Source organism: Mycteria americana, chromosome 2 (assembly GCF_035582795.1).
Source record: "Mycteria americana isolate JAX WOST 10 ecotype Jacksonville Zoo and Gardens chromosome 2, USCA_MyAme_1.0, whole genome shotgun sequence".
In the NCBI taxonomy this organism is placed as follows: domain Eukaryota; kingdom Metazoa; phylum Chordata; class Aves; order Ciconiiformes; family Ciconiidae; genus Mycteria; species Mycteria americana.
The window spans coordinates 45,675,238-45,697,025 of NC_134366.1; the positions used below are offsets into that span (position 1 = coordinate 45,675,238).

Here is a 21,788-nt window from a genome sequence, read left to right on the forward strand (position 1 = left end):
TTGGTCTCTACTGGAGTTTATCGGAACATCTGCTGTTAGTTATGCTGTGTCTTTTGATGTCAAAGACAAAACAAGGGTTTGTTTGGTTTTTGGAGGAAGGGGGTTCACATGGAATGAAGATTCACAAGCATGCAGTGCACAGAGTCCAGCCCTCGAGTCCCCATCGCTCTGGAATTAATTAGAGCGCTCTTTTTTCTATCCACACAGCTCTCAAGAAAAGATGGGAGTATTACCCATTTGCCTATCATCTCGTTCCTATTTATCTTCCTTTGGATGTTTCTTGTTTCCTTTTCCTCTGAGGCTACCCTTTGCCTCTGGGTAGGACTGACAAGACTATTACATATATAGTACTCTGTGAATAATAAAATTTAGCTTTGTGGGCAGAATCAAATAGTAACTCTAAAACTTCTCTTGAAGTGAAAATGTGCAGAGGGAGAGGGTAGTGACATGGAAAAAGTTGTGAAAATGTTGTTTTGACTCCACTCCAGGAGAGAACTTAGAGAGTGGGGAGATAGTGAGAAGAACAAAGACAAAATATCTATAATCTTTCTGTTTTCATTTCTGGGTTATTGAACTAATTTTAAGCTTTTTTTCCCTTCAAATTTAGATAAATTCTGAAATGGCATGTCATTTTGAAATATGGTGGAAACATTGCATTTTGACAGCTCCAATTTTTTCATTCTTTCGGTCACAATTATGTGCCAAGTGTGACCTGAATTCACAGGATGTTTTATTCTCCCTCAAAGTGTTTTTTCCAAATAATTTACTGTTCATCTCAGCAATATGTGTATACCATCCAGCTGGCCTTTTTTTCCTCTAGCTTATACTATGATTTATTCCTCCAAAGCATAGAGATCTTCTTACCTTCATGTAAAAGATGTCTCCCTGAACTCGTGGCAGACTCAGCTGCCCAATCTGTGCTTCCCAGAAGGCTGATCATCCGGTTTGGGTCAAAGACTCACTCTGGTACATTTACCACAGTAGTGGGCCACCAGCTTATTCTTCTCTGGCTATAGAGCAAGGTGCTCTATGTTGTCTGAGACATTTTCACAGCGGTATTTGGTAGCAGGCAGTTCCTAGTCAGCTGCCTTGTAGCCTGAAGAACTGACTTCTGTTGAGTAAGTGTAAATGTAGGGTTTAGAAAAAGACCTTGACAATTCTTGAACTGCTCTTTCTTGGCTCATCCTTAGGACCTCTGAAATTAGTGTTGACCGCAATGGTAGTTTGATTTCTAGATGCCAGAGAAAATAAAACAGACATAAAGATTTTTTCCAGAGAAAACTGAGCACCTCTACAATATTCAAATAGCTGAAAGATATTCAGGAAAGCAGCCCAGAGAAACATCTTTGACTTCAACCTAAAATTCTGCAAATCAGACTGTGTGTGGAGGACACAAAGCCATAAAGAAGTAAAGAAAGTCTTTGTCATGTGTCAGGATCGGACTGCTGTGCATTCACATGGGCTTGTACACAGTGACTGGTAGGAAATGGTGGTGCACCAAAAAGCTGTAATAAATCAAAGCTTTTTATAGAGATTACTGCAGCATGTATGGATAAACATGAACCAGAGAGACTTACCTAATTTACTCCAATAAATCCATTCACATTAGAAAACTGAAGCAGCAAACTTGGACTTCATTTGCCCATGTTGCTTTGGCTACTTTTTTGGCTACTTTCGTTTGTGACAAAAGGCTGCACTCGAGCGGGCAGCCTCATTCTGAGAAATGCAGAACTCTCTGCATTCATCTGCTCATGCAAAAATTGACTACTGTTTTGGGGTAGGTTGAAATGGATTATAATTTGATGCAAATAGCAAGAGGTTGCCATCTATCAAAGTAGAGAGAGGTAATAATAAAGTATTTGGTCATTCTAGGCATTACTGTAACTGGGGAGCTGAAAAAGTACTTCGTCATCTGCTTTCTGCCTTCATTTAACCAGTATCACCAGAATTCCTCTGAAACTGGTAGCGTGATGGGATGAATGTGGTCCATTCGCTAACGTGGGAAATGGGCTCTTTCGGGATCAGTCTTTGGTGGTTAACAACTTTCTGATAAAATAGAGTGCCCTGAAAAGACACAGTAGCAATAAGCTGGTGATGAACACCCTCCGTAGACTGGGCAGCATGCGGGGCACTGGCCGTGCAAGCCTCTTCCGTCTGTGCCATCGGTGCTCTTCACCTTGGAGCTAACCTGTGGGGATGCAGCTGTGGGGATGCATCCCCCCACCTTTCGCAGACCTTGGGAAAGGCTGTTGGACATCACCAGTTGCAGTAATGTAGTTTTGTGATGGAGAGTTTCTCTGTGGGTAGCTGATGCCTGGACATAACTGAACAGCTGTAGCTTGATAATGACTTTCAGTCCCAGCAATGACCGAACCTGGTGACCCAGCTTTGAGACTCCCTATTCTATTACCAGTCCTCTGAGCCACTCTGTTCCCACCATGTACTTTCAACATATTTAACATGTTACAGCTGTGCTCACTGCTATACAATAGTTAAGAGGGCTGCCAGCATTTCCAGTATGAACTCATATTTTAAGGATAATAACTCAGCTGTAAAAATGTGCTCCAGGCTGAAACTTTATAAGGAAGATCTCAGCCCAAGAGTGACTTTATCTGGACAAAAAAGGGGAAAATATATCAATTTAGTAATTCTTAATCAGTACAAATATATTAAAAAGAAAGTAAGTAATCCTTGCCCAATCAGTTATTTACTTTTTCTTCTTTTTAGCTTAATAATAGCCAAAATCTACACCTTTTTGAACTCTTCACGTCTACTTTTTATACTATAGCTGGACCACTTGCACAATGAAGTTTTACTGACAAGGGTCAGTTTTAAAGTGCTTTTCATCAATATTTTCATCTTCATTTAAAAGACAATAAAGTATGGAGCAAAGTAGACTTAAGCTAGCCATTTTCTATTGTTTACTTCAAATCTGCTCAGCGTAAATCAAGAGGTAAAATGTTTCCTTTTCTTGATTAATTTGGACTGGAGTGTGTGATGGAAACCACCTGTTCTCTTCAGCCCTGCAGTGATGATGACCCAGGCTGTACCCTCAGTCTGAACGCTCGTGGACTTGGGAAAGTTCAGATGTAGACCCAGACCCATCCTAGAACCCTGACAACAGACCAGCTCCTGAGTCCCTCTGTGTATCACGCAGTTTGTAAAGCGCTTAGAGGTCTTTGGTAGAAGGGAGACTTATAAATGTCAAGGATTTATTGTAATACACAGGCTGGTTTCACTGGAAGTACCTTAAAGTAAACAAGAACTTAAAATATCAAATTTTTGGCTATAAAATGTGTTCACCCTCTGTAGACTCCTATTTTCTAACTATAGACACAAAACCGAGGGCTTGAATTTGATTCCCTTAACATCAGTTGTACCTTCACTGATTTAAATGTGGTTACCTTTGAAGTACACGCTCTGTGTGCTTGCTGCCATCAGCTTTACTGGCTTCTTGTGGTCTCATGCATCAGGGACAGAATTTTTAGGTAAGGACATTTTTGCAGCTGCAGTTTCTCCATGTTGTGCCTATATTATCAGTTGTTCAAAGCAATGGAAAACTTCACAGGTGTCACTGAGGGCATCATCCAAGGATGGTGGAGTTGTCAGGTGCAGCAAAAGCCACGTGTTGGTGGCAGTTGGCTTGTACAGATTCAAGTCCAAGCAGCAATTGGTCTGGTTAGAGTCAGAAAAAACATAGTTAAAATTTGTAAAGGCACGAGTGAGGCATAGACTCACGTTACTTTTAATGATGGAATATAAGGTAAGAAGGCAGTATTGAAAATCCGTGCTTCAGTCTTGGTTTCGAGGTCTGTCACCAAGCTGGCACTGCCAGCTTTAACCAGTCAAAGGGCAAATCCCAGTACAGAATGGAGTGGATTTCACCTATGGCCTCCCCTGAAGGGTTACAAGTCCAGAAAATGAAATGCAATTTGGGATCTGGGGCAGGGCATTTAGGCTGTGAAAACTTGTGGTTTTAAATGAGAGGGAAGGCAAGGCTGGAATAGTTTTCTTTCCGTTACTGTGTGAGAAAGGGCTTTGTTTAACATAACAGATTACAAGTCTAACAGAACATGACAGACACAGATTTCTGTATTTGTCCTCTCTGATAAGGAGACATTTCTAGATTTCAAGATCAGAATGAACCACTGTGATCTAGAACTGAATTGATACATAGCATGAATTGTGGCTCAGTACAGGATTTCCCCCGTCTATCAACTTCAAGTCTAAAATCTATTATCAAAAGGAAGCATATCTTTAGAAAAGCATCCTTACCCACTCAGAGTTTCATTTCTAGTGTCTTCTGCTATCTGTCTTTCCTAGTAGGTAGGCTAAGAAGGATTCCTGAGAAGATTATGTGGATATTACGGCCCCTCGTCAGCCTTCCAGAACTTTTAAATTCAGAAACTGGGATGGGGAGGGAAAGGACGTAATTTTCTCACCTTCCATGCCTTTAATCTTCCTTCGTGCAGGAGCTGCACAAAAAGGATTTTAGGCACAGGCAGCAAATGACAGTGCTCCACAGTGTGCTCTCATGGAGGATGAACGTTGGGTTTGTAGCTGGCTTCAAGAGTGATGCAGCAACATCAGCCTCAGCTTTTCAAGGTGGCTCTCTCCCCGCCCCATGCAGCTAGATACCTGGATTATGTGGCAGCCTCTGCATGGCTCTGAGGGTGCAGCTCAGATTCGGGCCTAGCCGAGGAGTTAGCTCTGATGCTCAAGAGTTGCCTTTGGCTTGACATTGCAAGGGCCACCATGCAGTCTATGAGGAACTGTGTGAAGCATTCTCACTTGTATTGACCATCACTAGTAAATTCTGGCTTGCAAGAGCCTATCTGATCTTGAAGTTGCAGGGAGACATCCTGAAGGCTACCCATCCCTTGACCATTCTTCCCGTTGTCGTCTCAAGGATTAGGGATCTCACAGAGGAGCACTCTGCTGTCTGCCACCCTGGCACCTCAACATGTCTCCTTGGTGCTTCATTCAGTGATACCACCTCACTTTCCTGAAAGCTGAAGATATTTTGGATATTTCCATCTAAGACTGGTTGTGCTTAGGTCCTTCTAGTGCTGTGGAGCTAACACCGTGCACAGCCATACCATTTTCCTCTGGCTGCAGTTGTGCAGGATGTCATTTTGTCATCTTGCCTCTGGTGGATACGTAGGGTTATATTACCCACCTGCTTTTCTGTTTTTTTTTTCTCTTGTTGGTAGCCAGTTCCTCTGCATTTCTAGTATCTCCCAGTGTCAGTGTTTGTCGTTCTAATGAGTGAATCTTTTCTTCCAGCACAGCCGCTAGATTGCAGCTCTCACAGCGCGAGTCCCTCCTGGTTTCAGGCAGGAAATGAAACGCAGCACATCTGTTACAGATCAGAGCTGCTGTCCTGTCACTGGCCGTTGTAGTGTCGAGGCTAGAAGTGCACATAGAAGAAATGACACAGACGTTTCCTCCCCAAACCCAGTTAGCCGCTCTCTGTGCCTGGCAAATGACCTATGTACTAAATCTCACCAGCAAAGCAGAGATCAACAGCCTAGTGTCTCAGACTTTTGGTCTGATCAAACGTCTGTTGTCATGACTTCATGGAGACACACAGACAGGCAGGGCTGCCTCACCTTGCCCGGAAGGCTTGAGACCCAGGGAAAGCCAAGGTCCTACCACATTAAACACGCCATACACGCTCTCATGCCACCAACCTGCGCTGCTCCTCTACATCCAAGCACAAGCTCTGAAGACAAGTCTTTCTGTTAGGCATTTTTCGTGTATTTTGAGCATATTTCCCTGAGGAAAATAAAATAAGTGTTCTCAGCTAGTAACGGAAGCTCTTACTCAACGTTTATTAAATGTTGTGCATAAATAAGAAGTTTAAAAACCTGTCACTGTTGCTTTTAGTTACTTTTTTCATAATAAATCCTGGACTGAGAGTTTCAAACATCAAAAAAATTATCCACATGTTGAAAAAACAGTGTGGCCTGAGTGAGTGTAATAGAAATGGCAATATAATTTTTCTTCCCATATACAATTATAAGTGTGTATATATGTGTATATATATGTAAGATCAGACTATTGAGAATGCAAATATGGCATCCTTTTTGAAAGTTTCATTTGAACCCAGCAAGGCAGGGAAGTGAAAATTTAGGCCAAACACTGGTGCTGACTCATATTTTAATTGTACTGTTTAATAATTTCCCTTTTGCACCTTGTTAGAACTAGGATGTGCCATCAAATAAATTTTCACACCTGGTTATAGGCATGAAGGGAGGGAACACAGCAGAACTGTTTGGAGAGGAAATATTGTTTGGATTTAGCTTTAATAGATGAAACTCCATTCTAATGCTAAGAAAAACTATTCCACAGGAAAGAAAGTCCTGATTCCCATTTATTAGGATGGTACATCAGCCACTGGGAGACAGTGGATGAAGGAATTAGTCCACATCAGAAAACATCTATAAGAACGTAAACAGAATGGAATTGCCAAGCAAATACTAAATCCTAAGATTTGCAGAATATACATTATTAGCTGATGTTTGCTGATGTTCCTCAACATACTCAAATCACAATTTAATCTCTGATTAGCTAGTAAATGCCAAGGCAATTGGTAACTTCTCATTGAGAAAGGGAAAATAGGTTTTCTTTGATTTTGAAATATAATCGTTTTTTCTGGAATATCAACAAGTATCCCCAGCAGTGTTGCTGACCGAGGGCAGAGAGGATTTCACAGCTACCTTTAGTCTTCCTACTATAGTCGTGAAAGGTTGGCCACTTAACAGCCAGTTCAGAGCACTTCGCCAGGCTCACTGCTCTGACCAGGGAACCCTATTTCTTCTGCTGCCTGTAAGAGGCAGCCCAAGGAGATGAGACAAGTCAATCTAGACAGACCATCTAGACAGAACAAATCTGGTCATCATTTATTCAGTATGCAGAGAGAGTACACTTATCTGCAAAAAAGTATGCATGTTGGGTTTTCTCATATTAATTCTTGATAGACGTGTCTGGTCTGATAAGTATAAGGAAAGTCATCCTTTCACTCTGTTTAATAAAACCTCAAGAAACAACATGTTCTCGATAACATAAAGACATTCACTTGGTAGTATGGTAATAACTTTTCAGATGGAATGACGTGGTGCTTATATGACTGCACAGTGTGTCTGTAAACAAATTTGAAAAGTAATTTTGCTGCTGTAATGTTTATTGGCTTTAGATTGGCCAGTATTTACAAAGTAGAATCTGTAAGTATGCTTAACTTGTTAAAACTTCCTAAATAAAGAAAAAGTAAACTGTAAAATAAGCAGATGCTTACTGTAAGCTTTAAAAACTATTTATTCAGCTGGTATTTGTGCCTTAAGTCCAATATCAGTATTAGAACACTGGAATAAAAGAGAAGCCTTTAATGCAGTTCATTATTCTAGGAAGCTAGGACTAACTAATCCTTCCTCCCACTGGCCCCCAAGTGCATCTCTCAACTAGTGAAGTCTTTGTTCCTAAAGCCCCCTAATACACTTTTTATTTCTGATGTCACTTTCCCACCCTTCGGGGCACATAAGGTGGCATGTATCGTTGCACTAACATAAACTTTATTTCTGCTGGTGCCTTTTGGTATTGGCAAGTACTTAAAGATAGTTTACTTAATATAATAAACAGGCTGTATTTAGTGTCCTTCTTGAGATTTCAGTTTGTTGCCATACAGGGAGTGTACGGTCTTTGTGGTTGATAAAGTCAGGCTTCTTTCTTTGCAAGTGATAGACTAGAAAATGTTCTGAAATAAATATATTCACTTTCTTATATGAAAGGTATGTCCCTAGAGCTTAGAACACATTAAAACAGCAAGGTCTTTCAAATAAAGTGAAGAGGAATTAAAGTCTATATGTCAATGAACTTATCTTGGCCTTATTGCAGTGTTGCAAAAATCATGCATTTTTTCTGTATCATTGATTCCTTACCATTTGCCCTGTTAATCTTAATTTCTTTTAAAGCCACTATAGCATCAACAGAATTGTATGACAAATCATATGCCAAGAATACCTTGCCAAATTTAAAAGTCATTATAGTAACCAGTTTCTTGCAGGAATTATAAAAAAATTAATCATACTGAGGCAACAGGGCAGACCTAAATAATTGGCAGGCCAACTACTTGTTTTGGCAAAGGCAGTGGCAAAAACCTCATCATAATTTCTTCTACAGGTTTTTTCAACTAAGCTGGGCCTTCAGTAGTATTATGCCATGCTAAGATGTCTCTCTATGCAGTTTACAAACTCAACAAAATCAGACATCCAAACAGATGAAGATGAAAAATATGTTTGCTGTAGCCTTTGCCAGCCGCCAAGTGGATGTTTATCAGCAAATACCTATTATAGGCTGAAAAGAATCGAATTACTTTTAATATGATGGCAACATCTGATGCAAGACATTGTTGTCTTCTACAGCTAAATAGGTTGAATACGAATGGACTTGACAGCATGCATTATGAAACACATTATGGGCTGGAGGCTGGGTGTCGCCCTAACAACCAGACGATATTTCCTTAATTAAGTATAATTTTTCCCCTACGTGATCACAAGAGGATTCTGCAAACTCTGGTGAATTAATGGTCTGGCAAATGCATGTAATTCTCTGCTCTAGGTAACTGTCAGCTTCAAACACGTTAAGCTGTCTTAGGAAAGCTGCGAATACTTGATTTGTTTTCCCAACTTCTTTTCCTAACGTATTAAACGGTATATGTTTAGGGACTAGAATATATGTATTTTCTGTTTAAAAATAATATGTTTACTGTCTCTGAGTGATTTTTTTGTCCTTGATATATTTTTCTCTTCAGTTCATATTTTTTAAAATAGTTTATTTGCAAAACCTGTCTTGCTTGCTTACTTACTTACTGAAAGACATTTGCTATCAGATTTTTCCACTGTGTGTCTGGCACTTGTGTTTGCTACACTAAATCATAAGACTTCCTTCACCGCTGCCCTTTCTTCATTTCCAGGTTCCTGAATTTATACACAGGAATAGCTATCAGTCTGTCACATCTGTAATCACAGCAAGTTCCTCCAACCATACCTTTGCAATAAACATCTTTGCAAAGAAAGCTAGGTATTTTAAGGCTTTGGGACATCCTAAATTAATTGCAGCCACCACTGCCAGCAGTACGAGGCTGCATGAAGCTGTGGTGCGGGTGTGACTTTCTGCTTACCCCATCACACATCACAAGTGGGGGCTCACCTTGTCTGTCACGGAAAGCCCTGAGGCAATTGTCCATCTCTAAGCCAAAGGAGAAAACTGCTCGTAGAGGGAACTGAGAGCTGTTTATCAGTTGACAAATTTGATTTGAGCATTTATGGTTTGGTACAGTAAAAATGCTGTTTTGTGATGTGGATCATTCTGAGCATAAAGCTTATGATTTCTTACCATAACCAAAAAGTGCAGGTGGATGTCCAAACCCCAAGACCTCGTCTGGCTGCGTGCTGCTCTACAGGAGCAGCCCTGGTATCCCAGGCCACTGATTTTGAACATACAGCAAGAACATCATTTTCCTTGGGCACGGTGCTACTTCAGACTCTTGCACTGAATCCGCTATGCAGGAACCGCCCAATGGGCTGAATGAGTGTATGCCCCGCAGATTTGCTTTCAGACTCTTTCAGCAAAAGGGTATATTTTTTTCAGCAAAAAGAGAGGAGCAGCATGAAAGAGAAGAATGTCATGTAAGGAAGAAAGAAGGGCTTTTTGAATAAAATATTAACTCTACTATGCTGAAAGAAATTTGAAAGAAATTTTGTGTTGAAAGTTTGTGACTATCTTGATTTGTAAGGACCCATGCCAACAAGGAGAAGGTTAGCACTGTGGTAGTTCACTAGAATGAGTTAATCAATGGGTTAATCTATATAAAACAGTGCAAATTAATATAGCCAAGAAAGAGGCAAAAGTGTTCGCAAGTATTGCAGGTTTGATACTTGCACACTGATCAGTTTGTTTTATAAGTATTTATTTGGAATCATGACAGATAGTCTGTGGAGGCTAGTTTCTGTAATTTGCCAAATTCCTCTAGGGACTCTTTGTCAGTGCAAGAAACGTAGTCCACTAGGTGACATAAAACAAGCGTGTATGTATTTCGTATGCTGAGGGTATTACAAAAAGGACTGACCAAGCTGAGCCTACCTCCTTTTTACCATTGCATGCAAGTAATGAGTTCGCAGAGACTGCAGGATCATAGCTTCTCAGATAGGATGTGCTTAGACAAAATATTGCTGGAAGGTGAGAAAAAATTGAATTGGTACTTCCCCGCATTTTTTATTTTTGTTTATTTTTTATTTGCGACTGAAATTTTGTAATCTTTCGCTTCTAATCAGATTCTTGACAATGCAGTCACATAGCTCTATGTAAATGTGAGACACACTTAAGAACAGGTGTACTGTGCTTTTTGGAACTAGTTTATTTTAAATTCCTGTTTATAGGTGGATTTTGTCAGTAATTTCAATGGAAAAAATGTCAGTTTTCCTTTTTTTTAAACAAATACTTTCATCCACATTTCCCACACTTTGTAGGAGATGTAATGTGATTGTTTGTGCAAACTTATGTGTGCACGCAAACATGCATATGCACAAAGTAGAGCTCTTATTTCATATGAAGAAACAGCTGGAAATACCTCCTTATTTAACTATCTGCAAGAGAAAGACCAGACCACTCTGTTTCTGAGTGACTTTCTCTAACCAACACAGGAAATAGCATTTTACACCATAGAACTGAAGAGAATCAACACTTCGCTAAGGCATGAGGTTACCAACATGGGACTTTGGGTAGTGGGAGAGCAAAAAAACAAGGAGTATGAATGGCAAAGAAGCTTTCTCCAAAGCTCCTCTGGCATGTCTTTTGTTTCATTTTTGTTCAAAGTCTTGTTCTTGCTTTAGTTCATATGCTGTTTGTTATTAATGTCTTTGTTTTTCATGCGGAGAAGAAAAATGCTTTTAAATGCTGTGTATGTGTTTTAAATGGGTGTGACTACCAAACTTGCTGTCAATAGCTAGTCTTACTAAATCAGCTATAAAATGTCATGAGTGAGGGTTCTTAATTGAGACTGGAAAAATCCAAGATAATTACCATAATAGGTTGAAGATCTCAGAGACTGAAGGTTTTAGAAGTCAAATAAAATTGGGGACATATGTGTTCTGTCTGTAGGATTATTCTATATAGGATATGGAAAAATAGAAATGACAGGTATTTTGCAATGTACAGTAGCATTCATCATAGAAAGCACATATGCATTTGTTTGTCAGAAGCAATGAAGTAAAAAATGACACTTAATTGGAACTGACATAAAATGGCCTCATTAGTAGTACAAATAATATATGTGTGTAGCTTGGTTGTCAATAGGAACAAAACATATTTCCTCTGACAGACATATTAGTCTCTTTTAAGATTCATGTCAAGTTTTCAACCAGGTTCACTCATTTAGAGAATGCGTTGGTTTTTTTTTAAATGAAATGTTGAAGTGTGAATTATGTATGTTTGTAGGGTGCTGTGATAACACCAACAATGGACCACACTATGTCAATGCAGCCAGCGAGCATGATGGGCCCTCTGACCCAACAGATGAACCACCTTTCCTTGGGCACAACAGGAACGGTAAGATCATAGGTTATACTATTTACTTTCTATCTTGCAAAACATTTATTGCTTACTGAGTTTCTCAAGGTAATTTATTACTCAGGTTTTCAGTGCTTCACCTTTTTGCAGTTTAATATCACTGTGGTTTACTTTGTTTTTTCTCCATGTCCAGAGATGTCTGGCCCTGTCCAGGCAAATATATCAAAGTGCCTTTCATCATGACCCAAACATGATGTAGTACATAAACAATATTCTCATATCGCTACGTCACGCAAACATGTATCTACAGATATGTTTCTAAAACCTTCATACAGTCAGCATGAGTTATTATAGAACAGAACTGACAAAGAAGAACAAGTAGTAAAACAGTAGGTCAACAAAACCTGCCCTGTACTTAGCAGGAATTATCTGTACTAATTCTCATGTAAATATGGAAGCACTCCTCTGTCAGTTTGGTTTTTAATCAGAAATTGTTTGCTTCTCAATCTAGAAAGTTTTATACCACTGGGAAATGAGAGTTCTAGCTTTGTGGTAGGATCCAGTACTCACTTCTAACCCACAGCAGCCAGCCATACATAGTTTGCTCCTGGCTCAGAAATGTGATTTTGGGTCAAGGTCAGCTGTGTTTCCAGTATATTATATTTAAACATGCATATTTCAACAATTATTTTCTCTTTAAGCTGTGTAAGTCAGACTCAATTAACTCTCCCAGAGTCAGAGAAAGGCAAAAAATACTGTTAATAAAAATTATTAAAACTCTCTGAAATGTTCCTAAAATACAACAGCCTACGCACAATAAATGGTGGTTTGATATGTGTGCACATTGCAAGTACACATATATTTTTATGAAAATGCAGGCATAAACATTACACTTATATGTCTTTAGGACACACGCGCTTTACGTAATAATTACATGAAAGATCGATTATGGATTTACAATTTTTTTTTTCTATTTCACCACTGTCCTACTTGATACTAATCTATAGAAACAGTTTTCCAACTTTGGTTTTTGTTTGGTGTTTTTGGTTTTTTTTAAATTGAATAAGGTACTGAATAAAGTTGCATCCTTACAAAGTTATTTAACTCACTATAGTGGGTCTTCTCTTCCTCTCCTTTTTTCTTATCTGTTGAATTGAATTCTAACTCTAGTGTCTTTTCCCCCTTTAAAAAAACCAAACAAACCTCTGTTGAGATCTGACACTTCTGTATTTATTTCTGAGGAAACTTGAATATGATGGTTCATTGTTTATTCCTGCTATTTTAAATGTTTCTTTCAACAACCAAAAGAAGTAGGAATTATATCTCAAAGTTAATAATAGCATTTTTCCCCCTGTGAGGAGATGAAACTGAAGGAAATACTAGGACGAGTGAGAATTTCTGCATGTGTAATTACTGTGATTCAAAAGTGTTTAAAAATTAAGACAAGGTAATGGAAAATGAATTCTGGTTGTGCTGCTGGGCAGCTCCTATGAATTTTTCCTTCTGTCTGTCATTTTCATTTCCAAGACTCTTACAGACATTGTCTTCTGCACTCATTTTCTTGCAATCTTAATGCAAACTAGAAAATTCCCAGCTAATGTTCTCTTCCGACTTGAGACCACTATTAAAATGCTCATAGTAACAAATCCATAGTAAAAAATCCATTTGGGAAGGCAGGGGAAGGAGTCTGGAAGGCAGTGGGTGATCTACTGGGTGATAATAAGATTCTGAATTTATTTTAATGCAACTGAAAGTAAAGAAAATCTTTCCTTCCTTTTCCTAGCTCTTTACACAGTCTTATCTTTCAAGGTCACAATATTCCCTGATAACTTCTTGAAATACGTTCAGAGGTATACCATATAGGTTTATGTTTAGTATCTTTAACACTCCTAACTCATTTACAGAAAACTTAAAGAGCAAGAAAGAGTGAATGATTGATGGGTGTTACAATATCCATAGGCTTTTCATAAATCTCAAATGACACTCTATTTTATCACATACAGGATTTCTCTTTGGTAGAAACACCATCAGCACCATATTCAGTTAAAGTCCTCATGCAAGCAGGATAATCACAGAGGTCATCGGGAATTCCTCCAGTCAGGAATTAAAGGGAGAACTTTAGGATTTGGGCTGCCAGTAGCAGTTTTATTGGATGTATCCATCCTCACCTGAAATTGAATCTTCCTAACATGTTCTGTTACAGAAAAAAATGTGGGGAAAATGGACAACCTATTTAGAGATATGATTTATTTAGAGATATTTTTACTTCATTTATTCTGAAGTCTGAATTTCAGTCCAGAGAGAGGAGCATTGAGAGCATAAAGCCATGACAAATTGAGCCAAGTCCAAAACATGCTACTGTGAGTACCTCAGCAGGACTAAGTTTTATGGGAGATATAAGGTATAAACTATACATTCCTCTTATGAACATATTTTTTAATTTTATCCTTATCACTGTGCAACAGGGTGCTATAAAGAGCCACCAGCTATCTTTCAAGAAACCAGCCAGGTTTTTTTAAGCAAACAAGCCAAAAAGTCACAAACAATTCTGCTCAGTGTTGGCTATAACTCTGCCCCAATCTGATTTAAAAGCTTGCAGTATGCAAAGCAGTTTTTATTAAAAGGCTTTCATACATTCACTTCCTTAGACAAACCATTTTGTTAATTAACATAACATATTTTTCCGCCAAAACAGACCTCTGTGGTCACTTAAGTGAGAGTTGACTTCAAACCCACTTCCAGACTTGCCTGATTCAGGATGAAGGCTGGGTTTCTAAAATATTGCTTCAACAGAAAATCTACCTCCAGCAAGTAAGCTAGAGAAATAGCATACGGGCCTATGCATGCCTTGTATCTTGTGGGAATTACTCTGCCTTTTGATGCTCTCTGAAAGATTAAAATACTCTGTCCAGGCTGGAGCCGTTCCAGAGGAGAGACCCTTCACGGAGGAGCCCTCTTTAGCCCTTTGGTGAGGCAAGTTACCTGAGTAAGAGCGGCCTCTGCCAATTCCTGCCTCAACACCAAAAATTGGGTTTGAGTTTTGATCTCTCAGCCCTGAAGCACACATTAAAACCCCATGGGAATTCGAGGGGCAGCTGCCTCCATCCCTGCCCGGACTTGATTATGTAGTCACCAGGCCAGGGAGGGCATTTCTGGCTAAATGCTGGTGGGGCTGCTCACTTCCACCTGGGAGCATCCAATTCAGCAGGCAAAACAGAGCAGTTTTCCTCCAGCCTCACTCACAGCCAGCTGCCTTCCACTTGTGCTATGGGAAGCCTTCAGTTACTGGCCCCAAAAAGCACAAAGAATTTTGTTTAGGAAACTATTTGCCATGAATAGGAACAAGAAGTTTTCTTTCTCTCCAAAACTCCCAAAGAATGCATATTTAATTTTATATTTTTATCTTTTTTAACATTATTATTTCTTATCTATTATGGAATTGTCTGCGTAAAATCGAACACGTCTGCTATACTAAGCACTCCTCTAATCAGGAGGATGCACTAAGGCTATCAAGATGCCAGGCCAAGTGAAAAGCTGCAAATCCATCTTTACTTGATCTCACTGCCCAGCTCACGAAAACATACAGCTGCAGCAAATATTGCAGCCCCAAGGATGGTATAGGGCACCGGGGGAAGAGAGGAGGGAATGGTCTGCAGTTTGTGGCAACTCGACCCCATGTTTTTGTGCTGTGAGAGAATTTCATACTGCATTTGTATCTCCCAGTTATTGTGCTGTGTGCTTCATCCACCAAGAACATAATTCCTTTCTGCCTTTATGAAAATCAAATTGATTTCTGCCAGTGAAAATACAGTTTACATTACTGATGAATTGAGAAACAAGTGTGCTGCTCTGATCACCTCCCCAAATCTGCCTGAAATCTGGAGTTAAGCAGAGAATCTGCCAGAGGGGTGATTTCTGCCATAATTTATATGTATTTTTCATACAAACCTCTTCGTTCAAAAAGAGCAGAAAGCATTTACATGGGTGCGCTGGCTGTGGGCAAACATGTAAAGAAAACCCAAGCTTAAATTATGTCAAGATTACAGCAAAAAGTTGATAACTCCGAATATTCTGATTAAGGCTCACAACACAGCCTCAGCTCCTACAATTGTATTAAAATGAAATTTTAATGCCAGGAGGCATAATGTGAAGACAGATAACTAGTTTTAACCTTGAAATTTTTCTTTTGTTTACTGGTTTATTATTATTTATTACAGTAAGTCTTGGTTTTCCTATGTAATATTCATCTACAAGTAGGTCTGCTATTAAAAAAGGTACCATAGAGGGAGACTAGAGTGAGTGAGTCTGTAAGGGTAGCATTGAAAGAGGAGCATTAGTATGTGTTTAATAATGTATGGAGGCTGGAATTGTTCCATCATCAGCCTGTCATTCAAAATGTTTCCGATACGGCCATTGATCTGACATCTGTTTCGTGGTTTAATAAAGTTGTGATTGATGCCTGAGTGGATATAATACAAAAACCTTTAGAAATATAAAAACTGAGCAGTCTGATCACTGCTTTCAGTCCCTGATCACTGCTTTCAGTCCCTGTTGCTCGCCTCCCTTTTACTGCAGCACTTCCACATTTGGCTGTCAGCAGCAATAATCTGCCTCTTCAGTGGGAAGAAGATTTGCTCTATTCTTTCTCCTCTGCTGCTCATTCCTGAAGGAGGTTTTCTGTTCTGCACTTTCTTGGTCCAGGTTTCTCTCCCCTCCCTGCTGTTAGCATCCATTTCAGATACCGCTTGGGTTCCAGTTTCATCCAACAGATTGAGGCAGCCTTTGTTAGTCCTTGTTGGCAGAGGGGTAATTCCAGCTTTTTTTCCCCTCTCTTCTGGAACTGCCTTACCGTAGGCCTGTTTCATCTTAAACCTTTGAGGCCCACACCAGTGGGAGCGTGAGTAGAAGCCAGGTTTTTTACTAAAACTGCTAGCTCAACTGTGCTGCTTAATTGTTCTTCACGCTTGCAGACGGTTCACTCAGCTTTCAGTTTTTAATTTAGAAACATAATAGGCAGCTTACAAAATAAGCTCTCCATTGCACTTTTTAAACAACAACAACAAAAAACCCTAAAAAAATTGTTTAATTGTTCTGGATACCTCTGTATAAAAATGCAGTCAGGTGGAAGGACTGCATTGACGAAATGTGGGATTCTGTTGAAACTGCAAACCACCCTAACTCAGCTTTCCTGGTTTATAGTATCACCAGAAATCTCTCAATGGAATAACAGGCTTGTTATGCGGGTACATCAGTCTTATCTTTCACTTTGTTAGTTCTCTTTATTGCCAGCAGAGCGTGATGATATCTCCAGAACCCTTCAATGGAACAACAAGCTTGTTATAAGTTTTTTATCTTTTATTTCCTTTGGATACTCCATGGTCACTCGTGGTTTAAAATGTCACCTAAAGGCCTCAGCAGAATAACTGCTTTGTTAGATAGGGTTGTTTTTTTCTGTTTAATCTGCAATTCTATTTGCACATACTACAGCTACATGGAGCCGAAACATCATCGCATTCCCCTGATGTTCAGATCCTTGTTCAAAAAGCACTCTCTGTTATTCTAATTGTATGTCGCAAGGTCCCTGGAGAGTTACAGGAACAAAGTTTCTTTGCAGTCTTGTGCCTTTCACGTTATCAGGTGTTAATCTTAAAGCTCTTTTATTTTATTTATTGACTGTTTCAGTTACTGCTTGTGTGGAAAATACAGGACTGAACCCATTGCAAATGAAATTAGCTTAGTTCAGGCTGAAACTAAGATCATCCTTGTCCATTTACTCATCCAACGTCCAGGGCAAATGCAAGTTATTAACAACATGGAGCTATCTGGGGGAGGAGATCCATTTAAGGAGAAATTATTCTGGTTGGAAAGGAGAAGAACAGCATAACTCCTCTCGAGATTTATAAAAAACAAATAACTCCTCCTGCACCTTCCTTCCCAAACAGCCTCTTGAAAGGCAGCTCCAATTTGCCTGATACATAATGTGAGATAAAAAGGGGGCACTCAGTGCAACTGAAAAGCACCAGATTCCAAGCAGTCAACAAGGAACAAATAACTTTTTGATGAAGCATTTAATCAATTTGCAGAATTCACTGCCACTAAATACTGTTGAGACAAATAGGTTAGCAATCTTAAAAAACCAGATTCAACATTTCTATAAGGAAACATTTGCAGCTGCAACAGCAGAGTGGAAAAATTCTTAATTTGACAGTATAGGCCAAACACCTGGTGGGGTGAACAAGGAAAGATGTGATCTGTTCCCTTTTTGGACCATCCTGAAGTCCCACAAACTCTTGTAAGAACTGGGCTGATCAGCCCTCGTGTGGAGGAGGCTCTTTCTAATCGGCTCTCTCAGCATAGGTTCCGCAGTCTACGTTTGACCACAGCTGTATTGATATTTTTGAATGAATAGAGTTTATAAAATCCCATTTCTGTAGTGTTCCCCCTTCTCTTCTGAACTCAGCTTTACTTTCGTACCATTTGTTGGTAGTGGCTTACTGTTTGCCTTTATGTGCAAGTGTGCCTACCTTCAAAGCCACTGCCTGCCATAGGCAGAGAAGGGGAATGTAAAAGGAGAATAAACACAGATGGAGGGAATTCCATTTTCGGTTCAAGCAGCCCTTCATATGAGCCCAGTGTGTCAGTAGCTTTTATTCTGTGTTAAATTTTACCTTCACACAACACTTCCACAAATGAACAAGTGCTTTTGTTGAGGACTCCTTGCCTCTCTTTGAGCTATCAGCTACTGACTCAAAGCGACATTAGCCTAGATTCCCTTTCAGAGAAGGGCCCAAACTCCCTCACTGTGGTGATAAAAAGTTAAATCAATACAAAGCAACAGTGATGGGTCAGCAAAGCAAAAAAGCTAAAAGAGCCATAACTAATATAACTTCATTTTCAGCATCAGACAAATGTCATTCATATAATTAATTTGCAGCTGGCTTGACATATCTGTGAACTAGAATATTTAGAGGCTTGTTTCTCCAGTATTTTCTTACATATGGCTGTTGCAGTTATATTTTGTGACTTCTAGAAGCGCTACGTGGTGATACTTTGAAGGACAATGGAAATGTAGTTCAAAGCCACCTTTTCCAAAGCATGTTTGTTATTTAGTGATAGCCATGCACTGCGTATAAAATGAATTTTTTTATTTTGCAATAGTGAATAGAAACTGAAAGCCATAAAACTTCTGGTATCTGGCATATAGTGAATGGTCTGCAGCATATCCTCCCCCAAAAGGCCCACCTTTAGTAATACTCCCAGAAATTTTTGTTCATCTCTCTGCTAGAGATGAACCAAGATTGTGAACTCGTTTTTCTAACTACTAATAGATCATTCCCCTAAAAATTTTGAATGTTAAGAGGAAAAAAGTATATGTTCCCACATGTTCATGTGCAATTGTGCTGATGCCACAAATAACAGGGCAGGTTTTGGGGAGAGAAGGTGGGTTTAGTTTGATTTGGTTGATTTTAGTGATTTGTATAAGATTTAGCTGAAAGAGACTCTTTATTTAACAGATGGGGAAGTAGAAAAGAGGAACAAATAATAGATTAAAAAGAGCTGAAAATAATTCTAGGTTTGAAACATTCTGCCACACCTACAACTGACAAACTCAATAAAAGGTGGAAAACAAAATGACTCTGAATGTCAGGTCTGTCATCTGTATTTTCTTGATGTGTTTCTCTTTTGTAAATGTGTTTTCAGTTTTGTAATCAAGATTGTAACTCTTTGTTTTATTAGAACAAAACTTGTTTGTATTGTGCTGCCTGTGTTTAAAGTAGACTCAGGTGATTCTGACGGAAACGATGAATACAGCTTTCCAGAGAAGTAATGAATCCGAATTATCAGCAGTGTGGACAAACTCTGTAGGGCCTCTGTAATCCACAATAAGTTTGATTATCTTAGAGAGGTGAGGGTTTTTTGCCAAACTATGATCATATGAAAAGCAAGAAGTGTCTCCCAGAGGTGGTGCTTCCACAGCTCTTCTCTGCCAAGAGCTGGGAAACAGTCCCGTGGTCATGTCTCCACACACTACAAGTGCATGCAAGCACAGCAAGAAGTCCTGAAATCCTTGAAGGGGCCGTATACTCAATGGAAAAGAACAACATGATAAATTATATGGAAGAACAATTAGTTTCTGCTAAGCACTGTTGCAGTCCTTCACACAATATCAGTTCTGTCTAAGGTGAAGTACTTGAATTGTATCAACTTCAATCACAGATGTCGTAAACTTTAGCTGAAAGAAAAGGGCATGAAGGTGATAGACAACGGTAGCTTATAACACAATGTAGGTATGTGAAGGGCATCCATGGAAAGGAGGAGGTGGTTTTAATAGTGCTAACAATATAAGTAAGGATCTGAAAGTAAAATAGGGAAAGCATAACTTGAATATCTTGCAAAAATTGGTAATATATTAAGACCTAGACTAGTGTTTGAAATGAATCATGGAAAGGTCATTGTTTGGGACATCTAGAACTCAACTGGGCCAAACACCTTAAAATCCACAAGGAGGGACTTCCAGGTGTTGACACAAAAACAGAGCAATGTTCTAACAGCCTTTTTTTCATCACCAACCTCTGTTTTTTATTGCAAAGAAACATTGTTATTTCAGTTCAAAACAAGTAATAATAATTTAATTTATTTTCTATTCATTTAAGTACTGAGAATTCAGGAAATTATAAAAGTTTTAAAAATGTTTACTGAGCATGATGTACCAAGACTCAGGAAAGAGGTGTACATCAAAATAACATTTTATTTACAATGTCTGAAGTTTACGCAGTCAAAGAGTAAACATATCTTGCAGTGACCATTCACAGTATTCACTTAGAAAAAAACATTTGGGACCAAGAGTTAAGATTGACTCATTTCAACATGTGTTGTGTGGATTAGTAAGTATATTGCTTCCTTTTGGCTTTTGTTTTTTTCAATGGAATGGGTACATTTTGTTGAGCAAAATGTTTCTACTCTGAGCAGCAACCTTTTAATTACATTCCCAGTGTTTTCTCATAGAGAAAATTTCACTTCCAGGGGCACCGGGACTTCACAGAAACACTAGATTATAGATGCTGCAGCATTTCTGAAGGTGACACATTGCCACAGTATTGAAAACACATACAATGGAGTTGCAAGTGAATTTAATTTGAAGGATGTTCAGTATTTTTCATATTTTAATCACAGTGACAGAAATAACATAACCTGTGTGTTGGGCAAAGGCCTGGACCTGCAGATGCTCACAAAGATCATATTCCATTGAATTTCACTGCCTTTTCCCATAGCATATCCCACTGAACTTCAGTGCACAGTGCATTGCACAGTTAATCCACGTGGCTTATCAGATGGTTGGCAAGCTGGTAGCTCAAAGGTTTAAACTTCCTCTAAGACAAATTGCCAGTGCTTTTGAGGTATCTTTCTTATTTTCATCCGGAAAGAGCAGCCTGTTCAGGGTTCACTCATTTGTGAAGCAAGGTTAAATGAAGGAGCTAAAGGTACAGTCTTCATACACTGTGTGAGACACTGAGATCCTGTATATACAGTGATTTCAGACTGAAGTTCTCAAAAAAGGGTAAGCTTTGTTCAAATTATTTACACTTCCATAGGGAGCTGCTGATGGCAATAACCTCTGTGCCCTCAGACGGTATTTTATTATTTGTGAGTTATGGGCGATTCTGTGTCAGTACTATGGCGCTGTAGAATCCTCTTGCTCCTAAAAGACTCAATTTGGAAGGAGAGTTCTGCTATAACTAATATTTACTATGAAACAGCTCAGTCAGCACATTTCATTAAACTGTAACAAGGGGTTTGAGAGCAGCTGCATCAAGTGAATTTGGGAGTTTGCTGAATTGAGTTGTTTTTCTAGCAAGGTAAATGAACTGTTGAACACGGCAGATTTCTACTGTGTGGCAGACGAGAGCTGCACCACGTCGGGTTGGGTCCAGGGAGCAATCGTATCTCAAAGAAGCACATCCTTTTCCATCCCGTGGAGAACTGCTCTATCCTTTGGGATTTGTTATGGCTTTCAAATGTGATAGGCACACCTGTATGCTTCTAATTTTGCCTTTTTAATTTTAGCAGTTGTAATACAGCAACAGCCAGTTTCTTAAGAGTTTAGTATCTGAATGTCCAAATTATTGTGCATTTGCCAGCCTCAGCTCCCTGTTTTCCTGTGCTGAGTGTGTTTCCCTTAGGGGTTTCCCTCAAATCAGTATAATATTTCTGTGACGCAAACT

General features: G+C 39.2%; 1 protein-coding gene across 7 annotated transcripts in view; it reads left to right on the forward strand.

The window, feature by feature from the left end:
* The window catches only part of RBMS3 (RNA binding motif single stranded interacting protein 3), a 723,228-nt gene that overhangs the window by 673,963 nt on the left and 27,477 nt on the right, over nucleotides 1–21,788 (forward strand). For all 7 annotated transcript variants that reach the window (XM_075493193.1, XM_075493195.1, XM_075493194.1 and 4 more), the window contains one exon: nucleotides 11,494–11,604. In XM_075493193.1, the coding sequence (XP_075349308.1) occupies nucleotides 11,494–11,604 (111 nt within the window). The remainder of the gene's footprint in view (nucleotides 1–11,493; nucleotides 11,605–21,788) is intronic.